Here is a 23,795-nt window from a genome sequence, read left to right as displayed (position 1 = left end):
ACCACCCTAATGATAATAGCAGCCAGTCAGCAGGGCTAAGCATTTCTTACTGGTTTTTTAAGCGCTTGGGAGCCTGTGGATCTGGCCCCTTTGGAGCTAAGTCAGGATTTATCAAGTCACTCAGTGTCCAGCTCCAGGAGCTTACACACAATCCAGAAGAGCAGAGGTGGACTCCCAGGTGGTTAAGACAACAGGCAGAGAACGTGTGTCAGGCAGTTCCTAATACTCCCTCAAGATACTTGAATGTGTGGTGTGAAAAGTGAGTTATTTTACACACACAAGCCTAATTTCTTGGAGGACCACTGCCAGCCTGCAACCAAGTGTACTTATGTCCCACTGTGCTGGGACAGGCACCGACTGCCCCGGAGATCCCTTCACTTGGGGCAAGCCTGCCCCTGGCCTCCAGCTAGCATTTGTACTTCTCCATCTATTTATGGATGTAAATCTACACTTCCCTCTATCCCCCAGTGAGTATCTTAAAAGTAAGAATCTAAGCTGATTAACAGAAACACCATGGTCACCTGGACCTTTCACTCACAAGATAAATCTCATCGTGCTCTTGATGAGCAGCTCTATCTTTTACCTTCAGGCTGGGATGACTTTGAATGGCCTTTAAATAAATGAAAGCTCGGGAAAATAAACCAAGGGCAGTCCACTGCAATACACAGAGACCTTATCACTATCCTCTGGTGGGGGAATGAGGCACTGTCAGGTGGGGAGGCTGGGGAACTATGTCAATGTTTTCATAAAACTATCTTTTATGCTCACTGAAATAACCCAACAACAACAAAAAAACCCAGAACAGCCCCTTCCCCCCTCCCCACATCTGATAAAAATCAAATAATAACAGGAGTGACTTATGCGCTCTCTGCCTGGTACTTCAATCTGGCCTTCCAGTTAATACACACTATGATTAAAGCATCTGTAATCTGCAGTCTGTGGAGACCTGTAGAGCAGTAGCAGCAGCGGGTGTGCAGCCTGATAAGGGTTGTTCACTCAGTGCAGATGAAACTTTTAATATTTATAACTGCTGATTTTTCCTGATGCCTCGTATTGAGGGGAGGGGGGTGAAAGTTTAAAGATAAAAGCTTGATGAAAGACCATGTGGAATGCTTTTCCAAGGACAGGCAGAGGCTTGAAGCTATCTTCACCTAAGAGCTGGTTTAAGAACGCTGCTTAGGCAAGTGCAGCATCAGAGATGGGGGGGTGAAGCCTCTGGAAAAGACTAAAGTGCACCCAGGCTTTAAGCTGTAAGCTCCTCTGAGCTGTCTGCGGCTTGTCTTGTCTGCACCAAGCACGGAGGGGCTGTGCCTGGGACTGCTAGGCATCACCACAAAATAATTAAGTCACACCAGGTCAGCTGCACATACTTTAAGTAAAGTGCTAACAGCGTTTTCAGTTCAGCACTTAAATATGCCAAGAGACCTGAAAACACCGTGTCAGCCTAACCCTCCGTCTCGGCGTCAGTGGGAGCTGCAACAGTCGGCACACAGGGCACTGGGAAAGCACTTGAAAAAATAAATTGAATCTTGCTCCAATGAAGTCACCACGAATTGCAGAATTAGGATCCCCAGCTGGTGAAACACTGAAGATGCTGGTGCCTTTGCAGTCTTACTCCTGGGAAAAAGCAAACCCCCCGTTTCCAGGAGCATCCCTTTTCCGAGTGTATGGATAGTATTTTCCTCTGTGGCCATTTGGTCCCAGGGACAGAAGGCTCTGCCCTGAAGGCAGCAGCTGCTATGTTCCACTACTGCCCACCAACTCCATCTGCCCACGCGTGGGGTGTCCCTGCCTGCTGCCAGGGGAGCCCGGGACAGCAGAGGCACAAGGCTCATGCAGCCCTTCACATGCCTTGTTGACAGAAAGACCCTGCTTACCCTCCGTCCATGTATAGGAACCCAGCCAAACTCCCTCATTTTCAACACCAAATGGTTTAATATTTGTGCATTAAAAAAGAATCCTAACACTCCTGTCACCATTATGAAAGATATGAATGACATTACCCATCAGTAATTTCAGACAGAGTAACTGGGCCAACCTGAGTAAAACAAAAAGATGCAGAGAAAGGTATTCAATATATATATTCATTCATTTCAATATTCAATATATTCATTCATTTCATCTGAAAGATGATACTCCTTTCAAAGGCAACTATGTGGTCCTCATTACTATAGCATCAGAGCAGTTCAAAATGTTTACCAAACACATACATACAATGTACATATGACACAGGGAGGTACATTTTAGAGCTGAAATACAAGGCTTGGGTGAACCCGAACTGAGGTCTCTCAAGTTGTAAATTATCATCTCAGCCATTCTGCCTTCCTACCACACATACCAGAAATCAAGAGAAATACAGAAAAGCAGGCTGGCCAGGAAGGAGACAGGATTGCTTTTCCACCAGAAAACAACAAAGAGTGAGACGTCTCTTAAAAAAAAGAAAAAAAAATTGAATCCTGAAAAACCACCCACCTGAATTCAAAAGCATCAGGAAAAAAAGAGGTAGAACTCTATACTCTGAGGACATGTCCACTGTTTGGAAAGCATGAAGAAAACTGGATAAAGAAAACGTAACACTTAAGTGTCTCCAAGACAGCTGCAGTTTTCCTTGACTTAGACTTGTCTGCCAGAAATTATACTTCTTGGCCTCCACTTTCTTGACTGTATTTTTCTCCTCCACAAAATACAATTTCAAAATACGCAAACAGAGTTAAAGTCTAACAAGATAACATTAAGCTGTTGAAAATGATTACAAAAAAAAAAGTCCTCAGTTTATCTGCCCTCTTAATAAGGAGTTTCTCAAACTTAAAACCTTGGGAGGGGGGAACCAAACCCAAACCCCTATCAGAAGGCATTTCTGCGTGACTTCTGGAACTATATGAAAAATCCAAATTAACAAAACCACCTAGTATCAGTGGACTAGTTAAAACTTCCTCAGCACCTGGATACACACTGGCCAGAGCTCCTACAACACTTGCAGGCTGCAAGCAAAACTACATCAAGCCACTTATCATTCTGAAGCAAAAATCAAGGATTAGACATACCTCCCACTGCACATCAGTTGACCGCCCCAGTTACAGCAGTCACCAGGATTATGCTCATTTCCAAAGCCCGTGAGCACTCTGAATTAAGGAACCTTGCAGCACAAGATGGATGTACATGAAGGAACATCAGCAACACTTCACAGACGAAATTACTGAGCAGCATCTAGGAGTTGGTTTTGACAAACCCGAGCTTCCAGTACCTCGAATGTGGGAGCGTTAAGACAAGTACATAGGAAGCTAAACATCCCACTGAAGACGTAAGGTTAAAAGTGTATATAAAAAAATATAATTAGAATATCATCAGGTGTTTACAGCTATCTATTGAAGTCACTTGCTACAAAGAGGTTGCCAGCCCTAGTATAAAAGTAACACATCTGAAAAGTAAGAGTAGTAGTCAGAGACCACAATTCCCCCCAGTCCCATCAAACAGCAGCGAGATGGTCTGTCGATGCAGTCACCGATCCCAGCCAGCACCAGCAGCTTTGGAGGAAAGGGCTGGAATCCCAGCAATGAACAAGTCTGGAAAACCTTGCTCTTAGGAAAAATCCCTCCCAAATATCAGGTGGCAGTATGCAAGCATGAGAAACAAAGGAAAGTCCATCCATGGGTAGTGGCAGAGGTCGCTGAAGAAGGCTGCACCTTCCTCAAGCAGTCCAGCTCTCATCACATGGAGGTAATTCGAAGGCAGCGTTGCCGAGCACAACAGGTGAGCTTTGTGCATGTCCCTAAGATCAGGCAGTTGTGCAGATGTGTTTATAAGAGACCACATCAATCTAAAGTGAAGTGCTCTGCAAAAATATCATTTTTCTTCCCGAACAAACCTTGTACTTGCTCAAACTCCAGGGGCACATCAATAGCCTTTTTCTTTACTTCTTTATCAAAAAGCTACAAAGAAAAAAATAGAAGATATTGGCAAAACTCAGTACAAGTTCTTCACCCTTGGGAATACCACTGCTCACTCTAACCTCTTAAAAGATCCAGCAAATAAACCTTTTATATAAAGCCAGCCCTGTCACCACTGCTACCTCATACCCTGTTATTTAACATTTTCCTGTCTTTCCCTGGCTCTGGGTAACAAAAAGTCAGTCCAGCTCCCTCCCCAGCAGCAAGGCTGATGAACAAGACATGGATATTGTGTCCAGGAACCAGTCTCCTTCCCTCTGGTTCCAATCATTCACAAAGGCACAGCAACGCTACCTCGTAAGCAGAGAGCTCCAGGAGCCCTGATATGTCATCCTCTATTTCAGACAGCGACTGGTTCAGGACAGCAGCTGCCTTGGCCACATCTGGGTGGTAATGGTTTTGTAGAGACTGCAAAAGCAAGACAAATAGGAGATGGTATAGTAAGTACAGGATAACACACACCCAGCTGCATTCCCACACAGGTACCTACCCCTTTGCTGGTCAGATCTTCGGTGAGCATCACATTCTGGCAAAGGCAGTTTGTTGTACTGTGCTATTACAGAGCTTCAAAAAATCCTGATTTCAGCCACCCTTCAAACACGTCAAAGGCCCCTCTCACCTGGTTCACATCCAGCTCAGGACAGACAGACTCCTCCACAGGCCATACCTACAATGCATAGCCCAGTTCTGCTACCTCCCATAGCCCTGATACTGCACCTGAGCTCCTGCTCTCTGGCCTTCCTGCTCCTGCACAACATTCTTGTTACTGCTTCAGCCCCTATCACAAAACCCTTGTAGCATTTAAATGGAAAGTGATAATCCTGGCACTAAAGTTTTAGAACCATTAGGAGTAGTTTAACCAATTTCAACCTTCATACTCCATCCTCCAAACGATCCAGGTGAAAGGTGAACATTACAACCTTCTCTAGCATTTTTAAACCCATTTCTACAGGATGACCTGGCTGTACCCAACTCATTTCCATCAGTGCTCAGCAAGTTCCTCTCTCCCCTCCAAAGCAAATAAAAAGCCTCATACGTTTGCAGCTATTTAGCCTGCTTCAGCTGTTAACTGCACACTTTTCAGGTGCACGGTCAGATGTATGCTCACGAGTCACCTACTAATTATCATGTATGATTTCTCCAGAGCATGGAATCCTTTGCCTCTTACATTAGGATAGAAAAGGATGCAGAGGAAAAGATCAGCCAGAAACTCATCTCATTCGCAAGACATATGTCAGCAGGTTCTTGTAAGTGGGACTGCCCACTGCCAACATGTGTCAAGGAAGCAGCAAGGGTGAAAGAAGCCTGTATCAGATGCAGATGTTCCTTTTTAGCTGACATACCTGAATCTCCCAGAGACAGCTCTCCAAAGCCCTGCTTTTAGACGGCTCCTCCTCCTCCATAATATATGGATCTTCTGGCATATCTAAGGAAACAGAGATACAGAGCTAATACTTCCTGTGCGACGTACATAACCCCAAATGGAAGAGAGACCCACAGCAGTGCTGCAGCCAGAGTTGCTCCTTCCCAAGACATTCAGGGTCCAGGAACAAGCTGACACATCCCAGCATGACCTAAGAGAAACTGCTGGCAGCACTGCAGAACCATACTACTTTTAAAGAGCACAGGAAGTAGGACACAAGGAACTGGAATAGTCCTGATGCACAAGGCATCTCAGGCAACTTTGAACAGTCGCTACTGATGTTCAACACTGGTCTGTTAAATCAGAGAGATGAAGTAAAAACTCAGGAGACTGCTGAGGCCCTGGTGGGGCCACCTACACAAGAACACTACAGACAGAAACTGAGGAGGTCTCTGGTTTCTGCATTTGGCTTCTCTTTTCTTTACAGTCTTGGCGTGAACAAGACAAGCTCAGTGTCTGGTACAGCTCCCCCAGTCCTTTAGCACTTGGAAGTAGCCTGGGTCAGTGTGCCAGGCCCAAAGCAACCTTCACCTGGGGAATCACAGGAGCAGGGGAGCCAACTGAGGCGCCCAAGGTCAGAGAGGAGCAATGCAGGCAGAGAACTCGCAGGAGCAATCTGCTGGCTTTCCACAAACTCACGGGACAGAGGATCCTTCTAAACCTCAGAACAAGGACCAGGATCTCCCCTCCTCCTTCACAGGAATCCTGTTCTCTACATTGTCTAAAGGCAGAACACAAACCTCCCTTGCCCACCTCTCCTCTCACCTTCCGGCCCGTTAGGTCTGTGCACCAGCACGTTGCACGCAGGGTGCCTCCGGAAGAGATTGCAGATGAAGGGAAGGACCATGAGCAGAGCCTCGGGAGGAGCAGTCAGGGCCAGCCGGGAGAGGCGCTTGATGAACGCTGCCACCAGGTACGCCGGCAAGTGGCTGTTGGAAAGGAGACAGGAGAAACCAGCGTGTAGAGGCCCTACCAAGTGAGCCAGCCGCCTCACCAATCCAAACAGCACAACAGGTTGTAGAAAAGCTGTAAGAATCCTAGTTTTAAGCTGTAATATAGGGTCTTCTGCACTCTCTAGAACAAATTTGGGGGCATTTCCATTCAATGCATGAATAATCTCAAACCACTGAGTCAACCCAGGTGCACGGCACCTCCCCAGGCGCTCACCAAGCACAGGTCTTGTACATGGTCATTCACAAGGACTGAATAAACTTTTATAAACTTTTCAGTGCTTGGCCAGGCAATCTTAATTATATTCTTCTAATGTTGTTTTGTGGGTTTAATTCATACACAGGTCATGGTGTTAAAATTTACGTAATACCTCCAGGACTAAAGCAAGCACCACAGCTCTTAATGGGAACATCAAGTTGCTGTAAATGTGCAGGATAGTTTGTTGAGTTTTTTTATAGTAAAAATGCAAATTTCTAACACCAATGCGCTCATCTAGGCACTTTCTTCAAGAGCCGGGATGAAAGGTGACCATTTTCAGCCACCCAGGCTTCAGCCCTAGGGCTTACTACACTCGCAAGGCTCAGCAGAGCCACCCCACAGGACATCACCTGTCAGGCCTTGCTACTCTCCCCAGAGCACACCAGGAATACCAGGGATTTGATTTGAAGTGCCTGTTGCTGAACTGTAAAGCATTACTCATGGTTTATTTTATAACATACGATGGCAACTATATGACCAGCTGCTTATCTAGTTTCTTCCCTGTGTACAATGAATTGACATCACCAAGACAGGCTGTCAAACACTTCATATTTCAATGTTATATGTCTGCAAAAGGTCATCAATTTATCCACAGCTTTATGATCTATAAAAAGTTTGCAAATGCTACTTCTCCATATTCATAAAAACAGACAGAAAAATCATAATTTTCAGCCAAAGTGGAATACAGATCAAAATACATCCATAATCACTTGCAAATCAAACTTGGATAACTAACTGCATTTTTACTTTCTGAAACTAGATGGCTGTGTAGCAAATCTTCAAAAATAGCACATGAAAAATTACACAACACTACAATAACACTCTTGGATTCAGTTTTCTCAGTAAAAATTAATCTAATCCAGTAGGCACATTGAATACATTATATCCAGACGTGGGGGACTGTTCAAGAACAGTCTCTGTCCAACAGAAAAGCAAGAGGAAAATATGGGAACATACATGATAAAGGTGCTACTTACGATGAAGACAAAAACAGATCAAGCAAATGGAAAAAGCGGGCTCGGTACTTCACGTGATATATAGAAGGGTCTAAAAGACTGTACAGCTTTTTGTAAAAGTCAGGATATTCCCTGTTAAAAAAAGGAAAAAGACACCATCCATTAATGATGTACAGTGGGACTGCACTGTGTCTAAATGGTTTTGTGCTTTCATTATAGACTATCCCAGACCACTGCTGTGCTCTGTTTAGCTTTCTTAGGCTTCTCTCCACAGCCACCACTTGAAAACAAGCCGTAAGGTGAACTTATGGCTCTTGCAGTGCCCAGCCATTTTCAGGATGTGAAGTTATGTCCATTGATTGCAAATGGTACAAGATCCAGTGAAAGGCACACCAAAGACTACGGCTTCACTATGTAATCAGATCAATGGAAATCGATTTTCAAGCACTGAGCAACCACAGTCTGGAGAAGAGGATATTTAGGCTCAGCTGAAAAAAAGGTCAGACTATCAAGAGAGCTCAGCATCCAAACAGCTGAGCCTCTTGTGCAGCGTTTGGCTTTTTCATGGGGGAAAAGCCTGAAGTTGCGTAGAATCCATTTCAGTTCCTTTCTATAAAGATATAAATGCAAAAATCCATGTTCCTTTAAACAAGATGCTCTTTTTACTTACAGATTATGCTGATGAATCAGAATAAATAATCCATTTAAGGCTAGAAGACTGATTGCTCCACCTGTAAGAAAGCAGGCAGGTATCAACACAATAAGAAAATAAGTATCAGCTTCAACTTGTTTCTGTTATAAAACTTTCCCACAAGGAATGCAAAACTAACCTGAAATTAGAGCCAGCATGATGGCTGTAAGGCAACACAATTTCATCTAAAACCATGCAGAGGCTTGTAAGTTAGTTACAAAGATTAAGCTGTAGTTTAGAAGAACAGGCTCTGAAGGACTGAGGCACGCAAACATGCTGCTCTAATCCCCCAAGAAAGCCACACAGGGGAGGCAAAGGTCTCCTCAGAAAGGACATTCCTGTAGGAATCTGCGCATCCCGTGTCCGGATGCAGGCCAGGTATCAGCACTGCTGGCTGAACTCTGTATTTGAAAGAAGTCACTCCAACATTCTACCCTTCCCAAAGCCTTACATATGATCTTCCTTACATACAAGGAGCAACAACGCGACAAACACAGGTGAAAACCTCTTTCAGGGACAACTGAGTTCACACTAGTTCTTTAACTTCATCCCAGCCAAAAGTACATCTATTTCATCACCCAGGCTGTGGCATTGCTCCAGCAGCCCTTCCAAGTCCGTATGTACCATGCTGCAGAGCCTCACAAAGAAGAAAAAGCCAGTTTTCACTCACCTATGCCATAGGCCACTGTCAAGAAGTCTATCATGAGAGTGGGCTCATTCATGTAAGGCAGGATGCAGTCGTGCAGAATGACAAGAACTTTTTTGTAAAGGCCAGTGGGTAGCTGTGAAGAAAAAAACAATACAGTGGAACAATCATTGCAGGAAGAACTCACAGCAACAGCAACCCATGGCTCAAAAAGGCAATGCACAAGCAAAAGGGAATGTGCCGGGACAATACGGAACAGCTTGCAGGAACAGTTCCTACATGGGAGAGTTTTCAAGTGACATCTGACAATTAACTTCATTCAAAGCAGGTGCTCACAACTAGAAGCGTCATCACAGCTCAGAGGGGAAAGTCACGAGCAAAAAGGCTTGGGAACCTTCAACTTGTGAACAGAGGTTGTGATGCTGCAGATCATTCCTTGCAGACAGACTTGTTTAAGGCGGGAAAAAAAGGCTGAGAGTAAGGAGAAGCAGACCACACATGAGGTCAGGTTTCTTGGCAGGAGGACAATCCAGCAGAAACGGTAACTGGGCTGTTCTCACCTGACACCGAAAGCATAGCGGGGTCCTGCCAGGAGCTCCATGCAAGGACAGCCACAGCCTCTAACGACCGGCAATTAGAAAGCAATGCAGATCAGCAGCAGAAGTAGCACTCACCTTGTGCTTCAGAAAACTGAGCCACATTTTTTCAAACACCTGTTTGTGTGCCTTAAAACAGAATCACAAGCAGTGAGTTAAACACACTGGTGTAGATAAAATTCTATTTTAAGCAGATAAAATTTTAACTCTGAAGCACCAGATGAACAGTTAGTTACCTGCAGCTTCGACACTTTCAGTTCCTCCCAATTATCTAAGAAGAAAAGGAAAACGGATGTTGAACTTAGAATGGATGTTTAAAAAATCAAGATGACCCATTTTTACTCAGTTCTGTGATATCCTAAAAATTTGGCCTGAAGTCTTTGTCTTGACACAAGGCCATGACAGACCTCACTGTAGACTGAGGAATGTGGATTTTGTCATACCGTTTAGAATCACTGCGATCAGAGAAGCAGACTTTTAATAGAGTCTTTACACGTTAAAAATCTTAAATCTGATTTTCCTTTTCATACACAGTTCATCATGTGGAGCTTACTAACCTTGCTTCACCATAAATTTGACCATGTCACACTCTTTGTTTGGCATGTTAATGGGCGAAATGAGGGAAAACACATTCTGCTGGTAAAATGGCAGCGGCCTCTAAGAAGAAAAAAAAAAAGCATATTATCAAACATGAAGCAAGTTCCACAACAGATGGCAAGATGTTGGACTTCAATATGGCCCTATTTCTCAAGCACTGAATGTATTTAGGAAAGAAAAAGGCAAGGAAAAATGCTGATGGCTGAACTACATACTGGTACGTTCGCTATTGCTGCCTTGTCCTGCAGCATTACTTGTTTGCCTAACACAAAACCTGTCTCTGAACTAATTCTGGTTTAACAGAACTGGTGTTTCCAATTAAAGAAAACAGACTCTTCTTCTGCACCAGAGAGCGAGCAGAATTAAGAGTTGTGTGTGCTACCCAAGCTGCACAGATTTGGGTAAAACAGAAGCTAGAGCCCAGACCAGGTTTTGCAAGAACAACAGTACGCGTGTCTTGAATTACTTCCAACTTCAGACTGAAGGCAGTCTTAGCATAACTGGCATACGTTGTGAGCAAGAAAAAAAAAAAGATTAAAAAAATCAATGCCTTCAAATGAGCACACTCATTTCTCTTGCTGCCAAAGTCTTTCCATACACCACTAGTCCCTCCCTGCTCCATACACAAGATACACGTTTCAGAGCGGTTTATCCAGACCCACCTCAACAGTAATAACTTGTTACCTCTTTTGTCTTCTGCATGACTTGTCCAATACTCTCAGTCACCGCCTTTATCACAAAGTACCGAATGTCATCATACTCCATGTATTCTTGAAAGCGAGAGATCAGGAGTGAAGCATCCTCATTTAAGGGAAGTAAGCCATCGACAACTACCTAACAACAGGTTTGTAAAGGAAAGCAACAAGTCAAGTCTCTTACAGTATTGGAGCAGACTGCAAGCTCTGATGGTCGAGGGCACCCTCCTGTCTTTCTGAAAGGCAGCTATCATGTCTGTGCACTGCTTGCCCCAGAGCAACCTTCACAAGCCATTTTGACAAGCCCTCCTGACCTCTAGGATAGGCCCCTTCTATCAAAGACAACGTCATTCAGAAATGACATGGTGGCTGAACCACGGGCAATGTCCTGGCAAGTGAGGCCAGGGGCTCCAAAAAAACCCCCCCAGAACTGGTACCTGACAAACTCTCAGGAATCCAGCTCAGACCTGCGCAAGGCAGCTGCTCCCACACCCGCAGGTGTCACCTCACCAGGGACAGCAGCTCCAGAGCTGGGTGTCCTCTCCAGACCAACACCCTTCCTCCACACTGACAGCTTCCCAGCTTGAAATGTTAGTCCTGGAGAAGGTGAGCACCTGAGGTCGTGTGTGCCACTGGGTAACGGACAGAGGAACTTTTCAGTTCTGCAGCTTACCTTAAGAAGTTCACGAGGGAAAGTTAAACTCCCCTTCCACTCTACTTTGATCAACGGATACCGTGCCTCCAACTCCACAAACTTCATGAGGGTGCAGAGTGACAGTTCCTTTTAAAAAAAAAAAACAACACAAAACCCCCCCACCTCAACAAGGACACCAGAGCTCAGACCCAAAGGAGACTTCCGAAGGAGGAAGAATGAACTAAGATGTTCTTCACTGAGAAAGCTGCGTGCCCCCGACTGGCAGGCTGGTGAGCAGGGGTGAGCCAGGGCACCAGCGATGTCTTAGGGCACCGCCTGCCCTCCCACACTTAAATACAGAGTGATAATGCTCTGCACCGCAGGGGACCCCCAGGTGAACTCGTGTCGCAGCAGCAGGCTCGGCACCCACCTTGACCTGGAAGGCACCGTGCGCCATCAGCCCCGCCAAGCCACGCACGCAGTCGTTGTAGCGGTGCCTCATCCACATCTTGTATTTCTCCTCAGCGCTGCAGTTATCTGAGGGGGGGAACACAGACCAGGCGCGGACGCTCAGACCGGCCGGGACGAGCCCCAGGGAGCCGCGACCCAGGCTCAGGGCCGGGCCTCTCCCGAGAGGCCGCCGCAGGAGCCCCCCCAGCTCTCGACTCACCGGCGAGAGCGGCCTCCTCGGCGGGCAGCCGGCCCACGAACAGCTCCCTCCGCTCCAGCAGCGCCCCGAAGAGCCGGCTGCAGGTCCGGGCGGCGCAGAGCACATCCTCCTCCTCCTCCTCCTGCTCCTCGCGGCCCTGGGGAAGAGCGCGGCCCTGAGGGGAGGGAGGCAGAGCGGCCCCGGGGCCCGCCGCGGCCCTCAGCCCTCAGCGCCGCCCCGCCGGCTGCCCGGCCCCGGCCCCCTCCCGGCCCGGCCCGCACCAGCAGCGGCTCCAGGATCTCGAAGACGCGGTTGGCGTTGCGGCGGCTGCCCAGCACGGCTTCCAGGCAGGAGCCGAGCGCGGCGGCCCGCGCCATGCTGCCGGCGGAAGGGCGGGCAAGGGCGGGGGAGGAGGAGGAGCCGGCGGCCGCTCCGCCCGCAGGCGGGGCCGGGGCTCGGGGCGCAGCGCCCGGTCCCGGCCGCCAGCCCGAAAACCGCATCTTTGGGGGGAAACTGCCCGAGTCCCCCCGCCGTGGGGCGGCGACCCCCGCCCGCCGCAGGCGCGTTACAGAAGGCAGGGCACGGCGGCGTTATAAAAATGTACACTTTATTACACCTTCAGGTAGGATACATCACTATTCCTTATAATCCTACTGGATCAAGTACAAATGCTTACGTTCATCAGTTATTTACAGGTTGACTTCCTAACACACTCCCGGGAGAAAGACACATCAAAAGGAAAAAAAGAAGAAGAAGAAGAAAAAAAAAGGTGATTTTTACCTTCATTAACTGACCTAAACAAGAAACAATTGCCTCTTTAGACACCAAATCAGACCAGCACAACGATGCAGTCAACAGCTTTCCCGCTGCTGGAAGTGGTTCCCTCCCCCCGCCCCCACTTTCATGCACATAATAAGAGCTAAACATTTAAAAGTAAACATTTAAAAGTAAAACTAAGCAATATTTTTGGATGAGCAACACTATACTGTACACAGTGTCAGTTATCCATTACCATTGCATTTGCTTTGCATTTTAAACTATTCTGCTGCCAACAATACCAGCCTTCACAGCTAGTAATGAAGTTTAGGTAATGGCACGAACCAGTGGTTCAGCAGGGTCAGGGGGATACTACTGCATGCACAAACAGCTTAAAAAAATCCAACAACACCCCCCATAGTTGCAGACCTGACAGTCCAAGAAAAAGAGGATGCAGGAGCAAAGAGGTATAAAATTAAAAAAAAAAAAAAAAAAAAATCAGGAACACTGCCTGACCCAGTGTTTACATTCATGAACTTCACAGAACGGGCTGTACCTATCCTACTTAAAACAGAGGAGCTGACTGGGTATTCTTTCTTGTTTAAGCCACCTGGGGTTGCTAGGTACCAATAGGTGTGTACATACAGAGGTAAGAACAAAAGATACGCTTCCCTTGCCTTTAAACAGGCTCCCCTTCTAAAAGAGTAAAAAGATCACAGAATGGAAAAATAATTTTAAAACCATCTCAGAAAAGGAATGTTATAATTTTGTCTGAATTTTACATGTCGTGCAGTTTTATGGCCAAAGTAAAACAAATCCATTCAAGCTACCAAGAGCTTTTCGACTCCTCACTCAGTGCTGTTTGCAAACAGTCTGTTTTTCATTTTCTGCAAGAAAACCCCCACAGTTCTATGCAGCTTTTCGCCTTTTTTTTTTTTTTTCTTTTCTTCGTAACAATAAGGCAAACTGATTTGGAGGAAGAGGCCACGCTCTATTCACATCCAAAATACCCACCTGAAGATACATTCATCATTAGCTTTAGTAAAAGAATAGTACAAAAGTTAGATCTTATTCTTTACACAGTTGAAGAATTAAGTCTTAGATTTAATTTCACTATTTTCCCCTTCCCCCAGCCCCCCACCCCCCCGAGCTGAAAGCTGAGTAGAAAGTACTGAACATTTAAACATGTTGCAAGAGCAGAGTGAAACTGAGAGATTAAATTTTATCAGTTGAAGATTTTCCTTGATGGAAGTCCCATGAGAAACAGCTACGGGTCATCTGTTTAGCTGTATCCACCGAACAACTCTTTTACCAAAAAAATGGGCTACACTTTAATACACATCTACTATCAACACAGTATTTACTCAGTTCATGCCTAAAATATCTATTATCTTAAAGTGAAATATGAGAATGAGCACACAGGTTGGGTGATTCAGTAAACTGTACACAAAACTACTAACAAACATTTTAAAAGGCTTACAAAAATGGAGAATGAAACTTTTTTTTCCTTTTTAATTACATATACTTACAGGTTTTCACATTTATTGGCTAAACTTTGCAGGGAGCACTTCAAATATGTTAGATCTTCCAGAGGTATTTACCTCAAGCGAGAACAACATGCAGTTTTTCTACAGATGGAAAATACTTTGCTATATTAGCCACACTCGGTTCTTTGAATGGCTTCACCACGGATATTGAGTGCACATCCAAACTATAGCAAAGAACTGCGTATTCCCATGGGCAGTTTGTAGTATGCTAACATAGATGAATTTTACTGATATTTATGGCATATTACCATTTTGCTTTTGTGAAGCTGGGCAGAATTTAAACGTAAGTAACGTTTTCTTTATCTGGTTTGAATGAGCACAGAGAACACTGGCAGAATGCATCTCGTACAGTTGCTAATATGCTGAAGTTATATGAGAGTTTCAATGTTTAAATGTTCACCAGCAAAAAACCTTCTGCTAAAAAAAAAAAAAACACTAGAGGTGGTCTGTCTTCATTTGGATGTTTGGAGTAGCTTCTCACTTGGCTTAGCAAACAAGAAATGCTGTGTTTCCCTGTTATTGCATTTTAATTGTTAGTTCAACTTGGTTTAGTGGGTGCCTTTAATCTGACAGTAGGTGTCCTCATTTGTACTTTTGCTTGCTGATTCTGGGCTTCAGATGTTGCTGGTGTCTGGGTGGGATTCTGTACACCTGGAGCCTGAATCTGGGGAGATGCTGTTGTCACGACTTGCTGTTGTATCAGTTTCTGCTGGACGACTTGAGCAGTAGCAGTTGTTGCAGGAATCACCTGAACCTGCTGTTGACCTGCTGTCGTCTGAGAAAGTGTCACAGTTTGGGGTTGAGCTTGTACCTAGACATCAGCATGACAAGGCAATTACAAAAGAATAGTTTGGCATTAAACTAAGCATTCATTATCCACTTTACAGGAAGCATCTTACTTATATAGGCATTTGCTCTCTTGACTGACAAGCATCTTGGACAAAGTAGGAAGGTTGGGAGCAATTCTGGAAACATAGGCTCTGTGGTTTCACTGACAAACAATGTTCTGTCACATTTGCTAGAGCCTTAAAAACTAGAACTAAGAGACAAGCTGCCTGTAACTCAGATCTCTGCAGTGCAAACTACAGGATATTCCCCCAGATCCTTTACAGAACATGGATGGAAGATAAAAAAAACCCCACTGGATAAAGAGGAAAATTCCTGTACTACAAAAACAGGGAAAAGAACAGCGGGATAGATGGAGGATCAAAAAAGGGAAAATGCCCGCTCTGCACCCATATTGTGACAATAAATACAGCCACTGAGGCTTCCTGTCTCTGACATTACCCTTTCAGACTACAGCTACCAATCTATACTGCCAATTTAGGGTAGAAGAGTTTGAACTCTGTCCAGAAATCTAATTTTCATAGCTCTACCCAGAGCAAGGGAGAAAAAAAATTCAAGGTCTCCTTGTTCAGTGGACAAGGTAATGAAAACTGAGCAGCTTCAGCTGCTTTTGTCAGAGGCAGAAGCCAAATGAAGCTGCAAGGGCTTCTCCAGGGGAAAGCTAACTCTTGACCAATACAAGAGGAATCCATTGGGAAGCACTACAAATGCAGGTAAAAAGAATGCCACACACGTAAGACCTCAGTTTCAAAACTACTTAGCATGGCCTAATCCTACTGCCACTGATGTCACTGGTGTGTGTGGGAGAGGAGTTGTTTATTTGTCTTTTTACCATGAACTTCAACAGTCCCAGAGTTAGACCAACATCAATGACTTTTGAAATCTAGTTTTTAACGTCCCTTGAAAAATTACCTAGGAGCTCTTACTGACTACACAGGACGACTCAACTTGTGCTGACTGATGAGGTTTCTACTCCCTGCTGCCTACCTTGCCCTTGAAGCATTCACATCTGAGGTGGTTATCAGTCAGCTTACACCACTTTATCATCATTTTAAGATAAACAGTCACAGATTTTATACTGCACTAAAACACTGCACTATAAACTGTGACAGATTAAGAGCTGCTGGGCTCCGTTTTTTGTGCACTGAAGGCAATAACTTCATCCACCACCCAAAGTTAAATCATTCCTGCCAATCAACAGTGTAAGTTATACCTATTGCTAATGGTCTGAATTACACTGTTCTAAACGGTGTAAATAAACTGCCTGGTAGTTAGGGGAGGGAAAACCAAACTGTTTGACCTTCTCTTGCCCTAGCTCCGTCTGTTGTCACACCACATTTAGAACAGACACCACACCATTCTGACTTTTACAAAGCACTTGGCATAGCTTTATGAACTAGAACAAAATGATTTCTCCCAAATTTCATAGAACAGACTCAGATGGTACTCATTAGTTCAATTATTTGCTAACTTTACTATACATCACAAGAAACCAATTTTTTAAAGTTCTTTCAGCTCTAGAAAATATTTTTTAAAATCTGGTTTGCATCTTATCTACAGTGATGAACAAACATTGTTCCATCTACCAAAGTTTTGACCAGAGAATATACAGCAGCTGACTCAATATTCACATGATGCATTTCTATAGAAGGAAACTTGCTATATCCTTCCAGAATACTGCCTTTGCCACACATATTCCAAATAAATGAGCTTTCAATAGGATCATAATACTAGTGCTATATTTGACAAGCACAAAACCTACCTGTTGGGAAACTGAAACCATCTGTTGAATGTTGGCAACAGTAGCCTGTTGCTGGACCACTTGCGGAAGTTTTGCAACCTGTAGTGACAAGAAATAAAGAAAAATGTTGTCAAAATTAAAAATTGCTAATAGCAGCAACACACCATACCTATCAAAACTGCTACCAAGTGAAAACCTTTCCAAAGTCCTGTTCATGCTAAGCTGCAGCCTGGCATTCTCAGTGATACTGAACTTTTGTAAAAAGAAACTTTTTACATCAGTGTATTGAAGAACTTAGCTAGAAGGGGAAGAGGAAAAGTCATATTTTCAATTTTAACTGCAACATACTTGTTTCCTCCTAACTATATATAAAACTGAAGGAAGCACAGAAGTTCTAATGGGCTACATTATCTTAGATATACTTTTGAAAGAGTAAGGCTTCCAATTCCTAACCTGCTTCGTTTTCCTTGGTTAGACTGATCCAGATATGCAGAAAAGAAGGTAACTGCCAGCTACTCTTGGCTGCCAGGGGTTAGGCTGGGAGGCTGTACCAGAAAACAAGAATAACTCTGAATTTTCCTTAGTAAATACAGTACAGAATCCCTTGCTTGATAAAAAGGAGTGACAATGTATTTCTTTCAAAGACAAAAGGCGAACTAATGGCTTAGATGGTTCCTCTGACCTGCTACGAGGCCGCATATTCAGCACCAATGAATTTTATTATAAAGTCAATTTAAACAATTATGTGACTAGAATTAATATGAGCGGGTGCTAAAATGCTACATCACCTGTCATCTTTGCAACTCTCCAGTCACTGTAGAGTTTAAAGGTGTAAACCTGTGTTACCTGTACCTGAATCTGGGCCTGCACTTGCTGGGTTCCACCTGGCTTCTGGGTTTGGGAAATTGGAGTTGTTAAGAACTGTGTTTTAATGGCAGGCTGTGTGGTATAAGTTACTTTTTGTTGCTGCGATGTCTGCTGCTGGGTTTGGACTGTAACCTGTTGAGCATTTATCTGCAGAAGAGAAAAAAAGCATCAGTGAATAAAAGAATATAGGTGTATTTTAAAGAATAGGTATGTAGCTAACAAGATTAATTACATTTAATTATTGAAACATAACCCTCCTAGGCTTAGTAATAGTAAAATGAGCACTAGGAACAAGCTTTCATGCACTTATACAAATATTCTGAATCACTTTAAGTATTTACTGAAATGGTTCTCTTACACACACAATTTATACAATGATACACCTCCAAAAAACCACACTGGTCACTAACTGACAGCAAAGATGACATTTCAGGAAAAAGGTGTATTTTGCACAGTTTAAATTGTAAACAATGAAAATCTTTGGGATTATTCCACATTTGGTTGTATTAAAAGTGACTAAAGAGAATCTTAATCTTTGTCACTTAAAACAGAAGACAACAAAACCCACTTTGGGGCATGAGAATCACAGCAAACAACAGCCTTATTGAAAAAATCATTAAGCACCTGACAAGGCACATCAGAAACCGTTCTCTTGAGATATACTTAAAATCCACCCCTAGAAATACTGACTGACTCTCTAGGAGTGTCCTTGTAATTCAGAGCTGAAGCTTTACAACCGCAGAAGCACTACATAACAACAGGTACCTTCTGCTGCACAGTAGCTTGACCCTGTGCAACCTGAGGCTGGATAGCTTTCTGCTGCTGCGCTGCTTGATGATGCTTGAGTTTTAGAAGCTGCTGGACATGCAGTGGCTGTGCAACTACCGTCTGGCCTCCTAAAAATCAAAAAAATAATTAGAACTGTAAGAGTCTTCATTTTATTGCTTTGTCCCAGTAATCACAGCTTGCAAACAGATTGTGCTTTTTATAGACTTACACATCTGCATAGCTTTGAGCACTAATAACACACTGATTTTAATGGAAATAAGACATATGATTTTGACAGTAGAGAAAAAAGCATTTCTAAGGGCATGACTAAGCTAACTGTGTTCTAACAATCATCTTCCTACAGGAAAAATTCTGTCCACAGTACAGGAGACAGTTATGAAATACGAGTTTTCCTATTTCCATTTTGCATTTTTTAAAAAATTATGAAATTACTACATCTTTCTTTTAAAAACTGTATCTGCTCATGCGCAGATTAAAAAAAAAGAAACAAAACCAAAACCAACCACATCTGGCTAAAGAGTCATGCTAACCTCCAGATAAAATGGAGTAAGCTCAATTCTCCTGCGTCATTATTTTAGAAACAAACTGGAATGCAACCTCTATCACTTTAGTTTTTAAAAAGTGCGTGTGTCCCACAGAAGACATTATTTGAAACACCCTACCTTTAAAAAAAGTGAGATTTAAAATTTTATTATGTTTTAGCAAGTCTGTTGATGTACCTGCTGCTTTCTGTGGCTGCCCAATGGCAACACTAATGCCTGCAACAGTAACGGGAAGTGTAGTGACTCCTGCAGATGACACAACAGCAGCTGGAACAGACACCACCGGAGGCTTTGCCAAAGCAACCTGTGCTGCTTGTGGAGTTTGGGCCTGGATCTGTCCTTGTGCTTGAAGCTGGGAAGCAGGAACACGAGTCTAAGCAGTAAGGAATGAAGATTATTGTACTGGCACAAAAAACATTTGCTGCATATAACAGGTCATTATAAAGTGACAGCTGTAAATGTTTCTAAACATAATTGCTCTTTTACAGAATACACTTCAGAGATTATATCAGTGGGTAAGTGCAATTTAAAGCTATTTACGTTACAGCTGTATCTTTTGTACTGCCTAAGTAATGCAAAGGGCACTTGTGTGCTTGTATGACCAGTATCCAGCTCATTTAAACCAGTCAAGAGAATAAGGTGGTTAAGTCTGTTTTTGCAAAGTCAAAGACAACTTACAAGACGAGCAACTTGCAGGTTTGTCACAGTAGTGCCTGTGAGAACTGCGCCAGGACGAGGTGCTGTAACAGCAGTGAGTTGCTGAGTTTGCTGTTGCTGTTGCACTTGTACTTGTGCTGTTTGCTGTTGTGCCCCTTGCTGCGTCTGCTGTGCTGCCTGCTGCTGGGGAAGCTGCAGTTTCTGTTTCTGCAACTTGATCAGCTGCTCCTGCAAAAATCAAACACTTCCATCATTTCCAATCTTTTACATGACTACAGGAAAAAAATGGAAATGAATCCGGAGCTTTTAAAGGAGAAACATTCTATGCCAGACTTCAGTAAGATCAAAGAGCTAAGAATGCAACTCCTTTACGCAATGGGTTGCCAGTGAATAAGTAACAGTAAGTGCTTTACATCCTGACCTGCTGCGATAGTGGTACTATTTGAAATGGCTATCAGACTCACTGCCTTCATGACATTTTAGTAGGATCAAATTTAAGAGCTGCATTTCACTCTAGCCCAAGAGAACAGGATACAACACACACAGCTTATGATGCTTACAGTAACAATGAGAGTAACATGCCACGTTACATGCATTTCCTCACCTGTGACAACTTCCCTACAGTTTTTATTTGAGCTGGAGACTGGGCTTGTGCCTGAGCCTGAATCTGTGGGACCTGCACCTGAGCAGCCTGCTGCTGCTGTTGCCTCAGAAGCTGGAAGTGAGCAGGGGTGATTGTTTTGCCAGACAGCTGGACTGTTGGGGTAGCTGTGAATAAAGAAAAAAAAAATGCTCTGAAGAAAGATTTTCAACATTCAGTTTAATTCATTGATTTCACCTGAAAAGACAACCTGTTACATGTGTATTTTTCTGCTCCAGCAGTTTGTGGACAAATAACAACACATTAGCATAAACATGATGTAAAAGCAGAGTAAATAATAAAATATATGCTCCTTTCTTCACAATGTTTTTTAGTCGAGACAGTCAATTCTAATACTTTACTGCTAGATTATTAAGAAATCTCTTTAAATTGTTAATGCCTAGGGGCCAAGCAGCTCTCTACTGCAACATTTCATACAGAAATACTGGAGAAAAATGTAATCTGAGCATCAACAAAAAAGCAAGTTAAAAATCACAGCACCATTTAATTGTGCTGCCAACAAATCCAGACTTTCATTATTGTGGGACTAGGGTGGTCAAGCAACCTACAGAAATTCTGGGGCCCTTTCTGCACCCTCTGAAAAAGTCCCTAAACACAAGATTATTACCTGGTGTAACTTGAGTCACCAAAGATCTTGTCTGGGTCTGCACGGGCGTTAAGTTTGTAGTTACGACAGCTGATGCTGTCACTGATGTTACCGCACGAACTCCCTGGGTGGATGCTATGGTCACCAGTTCTGTGGAAGCCGCAGGCGCCGTCGCAGTTCGCTGCTGGGTATGAACCACTTGTGCAGTTGCAGTGCCTCCCGAAGTCTGAAAAGGAGCACAGTCATTACTTGTCACAGTTTCTATATCTCATATAAAGCTATGGAACCTTCTGGAAATGGACTACACAATTTTAGAAACAAACATTAAAAATGCAAAAGCATTGCAAAAGGAAAGAAGGTCCCAATCTTCTAACACATCTGTTTGGATATGTCTCATAATCAGCATCTGGTTAAATCTTTTTCAAATAGGCTGATCACCAAACCCTTAACTACATTACAGAAATTGGGGTTTACTACCTTTCAATTTTTTGCTTTGTCTTCCATAGTCTTAAACCATTAAAATAATAATAAAGAACATAATTAACAAAGCACAAAACAGTTACAGGCCGGAAACGATAATGACATAACACATTGCCTATGAGAGCACTCATCTACAAACTATTTTTAACAGTAGTATCTATTAGGCACTTTTTTCTGATGAACTGTTCCAGTGTATTCTGATATTTTGGTAAGGGAGAGGGGTATGATACAGAACCACACGATGCACATGAAATTTCCAAGGAGCAGAGTTTCTGGTAACAAGGAAAGTTATAAAGAAGAAAACAGATACGCTGATAAAACATGCGACCAAGATCAGTCCAGGGACACAACTAGTGATGTGACTACTCACAGTCAATGTTCCAGGTATAACAGGTGAAGCCAGACGTTTATTGATGGGCTGAAAGGTAGCAGCAGGGACTCCAGCAACCGTATTCACTATGACATTTCCACTCACTGTAGCTGAAAGCAAGCCAAGATTAAATGTGAGATTCTAAAAATGAAAATCCAAATGCCCTGTCATCTCCAATGCCTAATTATAAAGTTTTCTTACCAGTCTGTATACTTGTCCCCGTAACCGCTGTTTTGATTGTGCCCGCCTATTTAGAAAACAATTGAGGTAACAGTTCAGAAAAACAATAAAAGTAAACCAAATATAGCTTTTACTGTACTATGCTGTTTAACACAATGTTGTATTCCAGAAGTGACAAAATAAGAAAAATGCAATAAAATGCACAGATACTTCTGCAGTTGTTCGTTCATTCTACATATCAATAACAACTGATGTATATATTAGAATTCTGACACACTAACGAGCAACTGGAGACCAGTCAAGTGTTTGGTGAATACTGGTCATTTGACATTCTTGTTAGTAGAAGAAGGGAGCAATATCTTCCTCTGGCATGCCACAGACAACCACTCACACATGAGCATCACTGAGCAGCAGATATGCAGCAATACTTATGGGTCAGAACCCATCCTCTGTTTCTGTAAAAGCTGTAGTATTCTCGCCCTTCAACAAGCGAAATAAAATCACCACTGCCTGCACACATTAGTATGCAAACTGGACTGGCTCTAAAAACAAAAGCCTCGGACCTGTCACCAGATTCATTAAAAGAGACTCTAGATTTAAGGAAGCCATGAGAGCTTTGCACAGATTTGCAATAAAACAACCATGGTATATCCTGTAGGATGCAACATTCCACTTGCCTTGCAAAGGTTAATAAAGCTTTGGTTTTAAAGCTACTTTAACAGAGTAGCTCTTACAGCTACATTCTCTTTATTCTCCAAGTTCTCTGTATAAACACTGTTCACTGACTGTGTAGATGTATTTGCTCAGACTTGATTAAAGTCTAAACTCAAAAAGGCAAAAAATCTTTGGAAAGAATATGGTGCTTTTCCAACTCAGAATGCCAAGACCTATTGCTATAATGGTACAAACACAGTCTTAATAAATGAGCAGATGAGAAGATACCCAGTGTACTCAGGAAAAAGAAGAAAGAAAGAAAGAAATAGCTTTTATCTCACTATACTGACCTAAAATTCTCACTTTCCAGAGAAAATAAAACACGCAAATACGGTACACACAGAAGAACTGAAGTTACTACATCAGAGGCACCAAGCCCTCCCTTTCTTACCAATACTGCTGTGTTGGCCACAGTAGTTACTGCAGTCTGCACTACTGCCTGCGGCTGCTGAACTACCTGTGCCTGAGTCTGCGGCTGAGGCTGGGCTTGTGCTTGCTGTACAGCTGGTTGCTGAGCTTGCTGCTGGCCAGCTTGCTGCTGCTGAGGCTGTGGGCCTGTCTGCTGCTGTGCCCTCTGCTGTTCAGCCAAAGCCTAGGAAATCAAAGTGTGAGCTTCATTGTCTTCAAAACAGTGCATGTAACAATCAGGGTGTATTATTTTAAAACCAAACCAACAGACAAAACCCCTTTAACTCTATATTATATATGTGTGTGCAGAGACAGCATACAAATCTATCTTCACTGCAACTCTCTAACTCCAAATTACATGACCTAACTAGTTTCAAACTACAATCTATATTCATGGTAATGGCTTAGAGCATAGCACAACGAGCAATTTACTGTCCACAAGCAAGGACAAATATCTCTTTCTGAATAATATAATAAAGGAGGCTACAGAATGGTCAAGAATAAAACAAGATTTTTACATGTTTTTAATATATTCTCCAAAAAGATGCTTCTAAACGAGTATGAGTGTGACGTACAGGCCCAAAGAAAGGTCCCACTTTGGGCCTTGG

At 43.3% G+C, this 23,795-nt stretch overlaps 2 protein-coding genes across 16 annotated transcripts in view; both read right to left on the bottom strand.

Annotated features, from left to right (window-relative positions):
- Positions 1-2,070: 2,070 nt before the first annotated feature.
- NOC4L (nucleolar complex associated 4 homolog) lies at positions 2,071-12,597 on the bottom strand. Its single transcript, XM_074844553.1, has 15 exons — positions 12,325-12,597; positions 12,065-12,200; positions 11,825-11,931; positions 11,434-11,541; positions 10,750-10,899; positions 10,026-10,125; positions 9,705-9,739; positions 9,547-9,597; positions 8,897-9,008; positions 8,206-8,266; positions 7,557-7,667; positions 6,136-6,299; positions 5,291-5,373; positions 4,242-4,355; positions 2,071-3,929 (listed from the first exon to the last, which is right to left on the bottom strand). The coding sequence occupies exons 1-15, from the start codon at positions 12,541-12,543 to the stop codon at positions 3,813-3,815; spliced, it is 1,668 nt and encodes a 555-aa protein (XP_074700654.1). The 5' UTR covers positions 12,544-12,597; the 3' UTR covers positions 2,071-3,812.
- Positions 12,598-12,633: 36 nt separating this feature from the next.
- Positions 12,634-23,795, bottom strand: part of LOC141931862 (E1A-binding protein p400-like) — a 52,997-nt gene continuing 41,835 nt past the window's right edge. For 6 of the 15 annotated variants that reach the window (XM_074844537.1, XM_074844542.1, XM_074844540.1 and 3 more), the window contains 11 exons: positions 23,171-23,371; positions 22,087-22,132; positions 21,886-21,995; positions 21,057-21,261; positions 20,393-20,556; positions 19,810-20,016; positions 19,309-19,504; positions 18,566-18,696; positions 17,780-17,947; positions 16,955-17,032; positions 12,634-15,157 (listed from right to left, as the gene is read on the bottom strand). In XM_074844537.1, coding sequence (XP_074700638.1) covers positions 14,885-15,157; positions 16,955-17,032; positions 17,780-17,947; positions 18,566-18,696; positions 19,309-19,504; positions 19,810-20,016; positions 20,393-20,556; positions 21,057-21,261; positions 21,886-21,995; positions 22,087-22,132; positions 23,171-23,371 — 1,779 coding nt within the window. In that variant the 3' untranslated portion in view covers positions 12,634-14,884. Of the gene's footprint in view, positions 15,158-16,954; positions 17,033-17,386; positions 17,479-17,779; positions 17,948-18,565; positions 18,697-19,308; positions 19,505-19,809; positions 20,017-20,392; positions 20,557-21,056; positions 21,262-21,885; positions 21,996-22,086; positions 22,133-23,170; positions 23,372-23,795 lie in introns of those variants that run through there. The other 9 variants (XM_074844539.1, XM_074844548.1, XM_074844550.1 and 6 more) reach the window with 6 other exon arrangements.

Source organism: Strix aluco, chromosome 18, assembly GCF_031877795.1.
Source record: "Strix aluco isolate bStrAlu1 chromosome 18, bStrAlu1.hap1, whole genome shotgun sequence".
NCBI classification, from domain to species: Eukaryota; Metazoa; Chordata; class Aves; order Strigiformes; family Strigidae; genus Strix; species Strix aluco.
This window is presented reverse-complemented; position numbering and strand designations above follow the sequence as displayed.

Coding starts and splice junctions, on each gene's coding strand:
- NOC4L (XM_074844553.1), bottom strand. CDS start 12,543: ATGCGGTTTTCGGGCTGGCGGCCGGGACCGGGCGCTGCGCCCCGAGCC. Junction 9,740..10,025: donor CAAATTTATGGTGAAGCAAG/GTTAGTAAGCTC, acceptor TTTTCTTCTTAG/ATAATTGGGAGGAACTGAAA. Junction 3,930..4,241: donor TGGAGCTCTCTGCTTACGAG/GTAGCGTTGCTG, acceptor TTTTCTTTGTAG/CTTTTTGATAAAGAAGTAAA.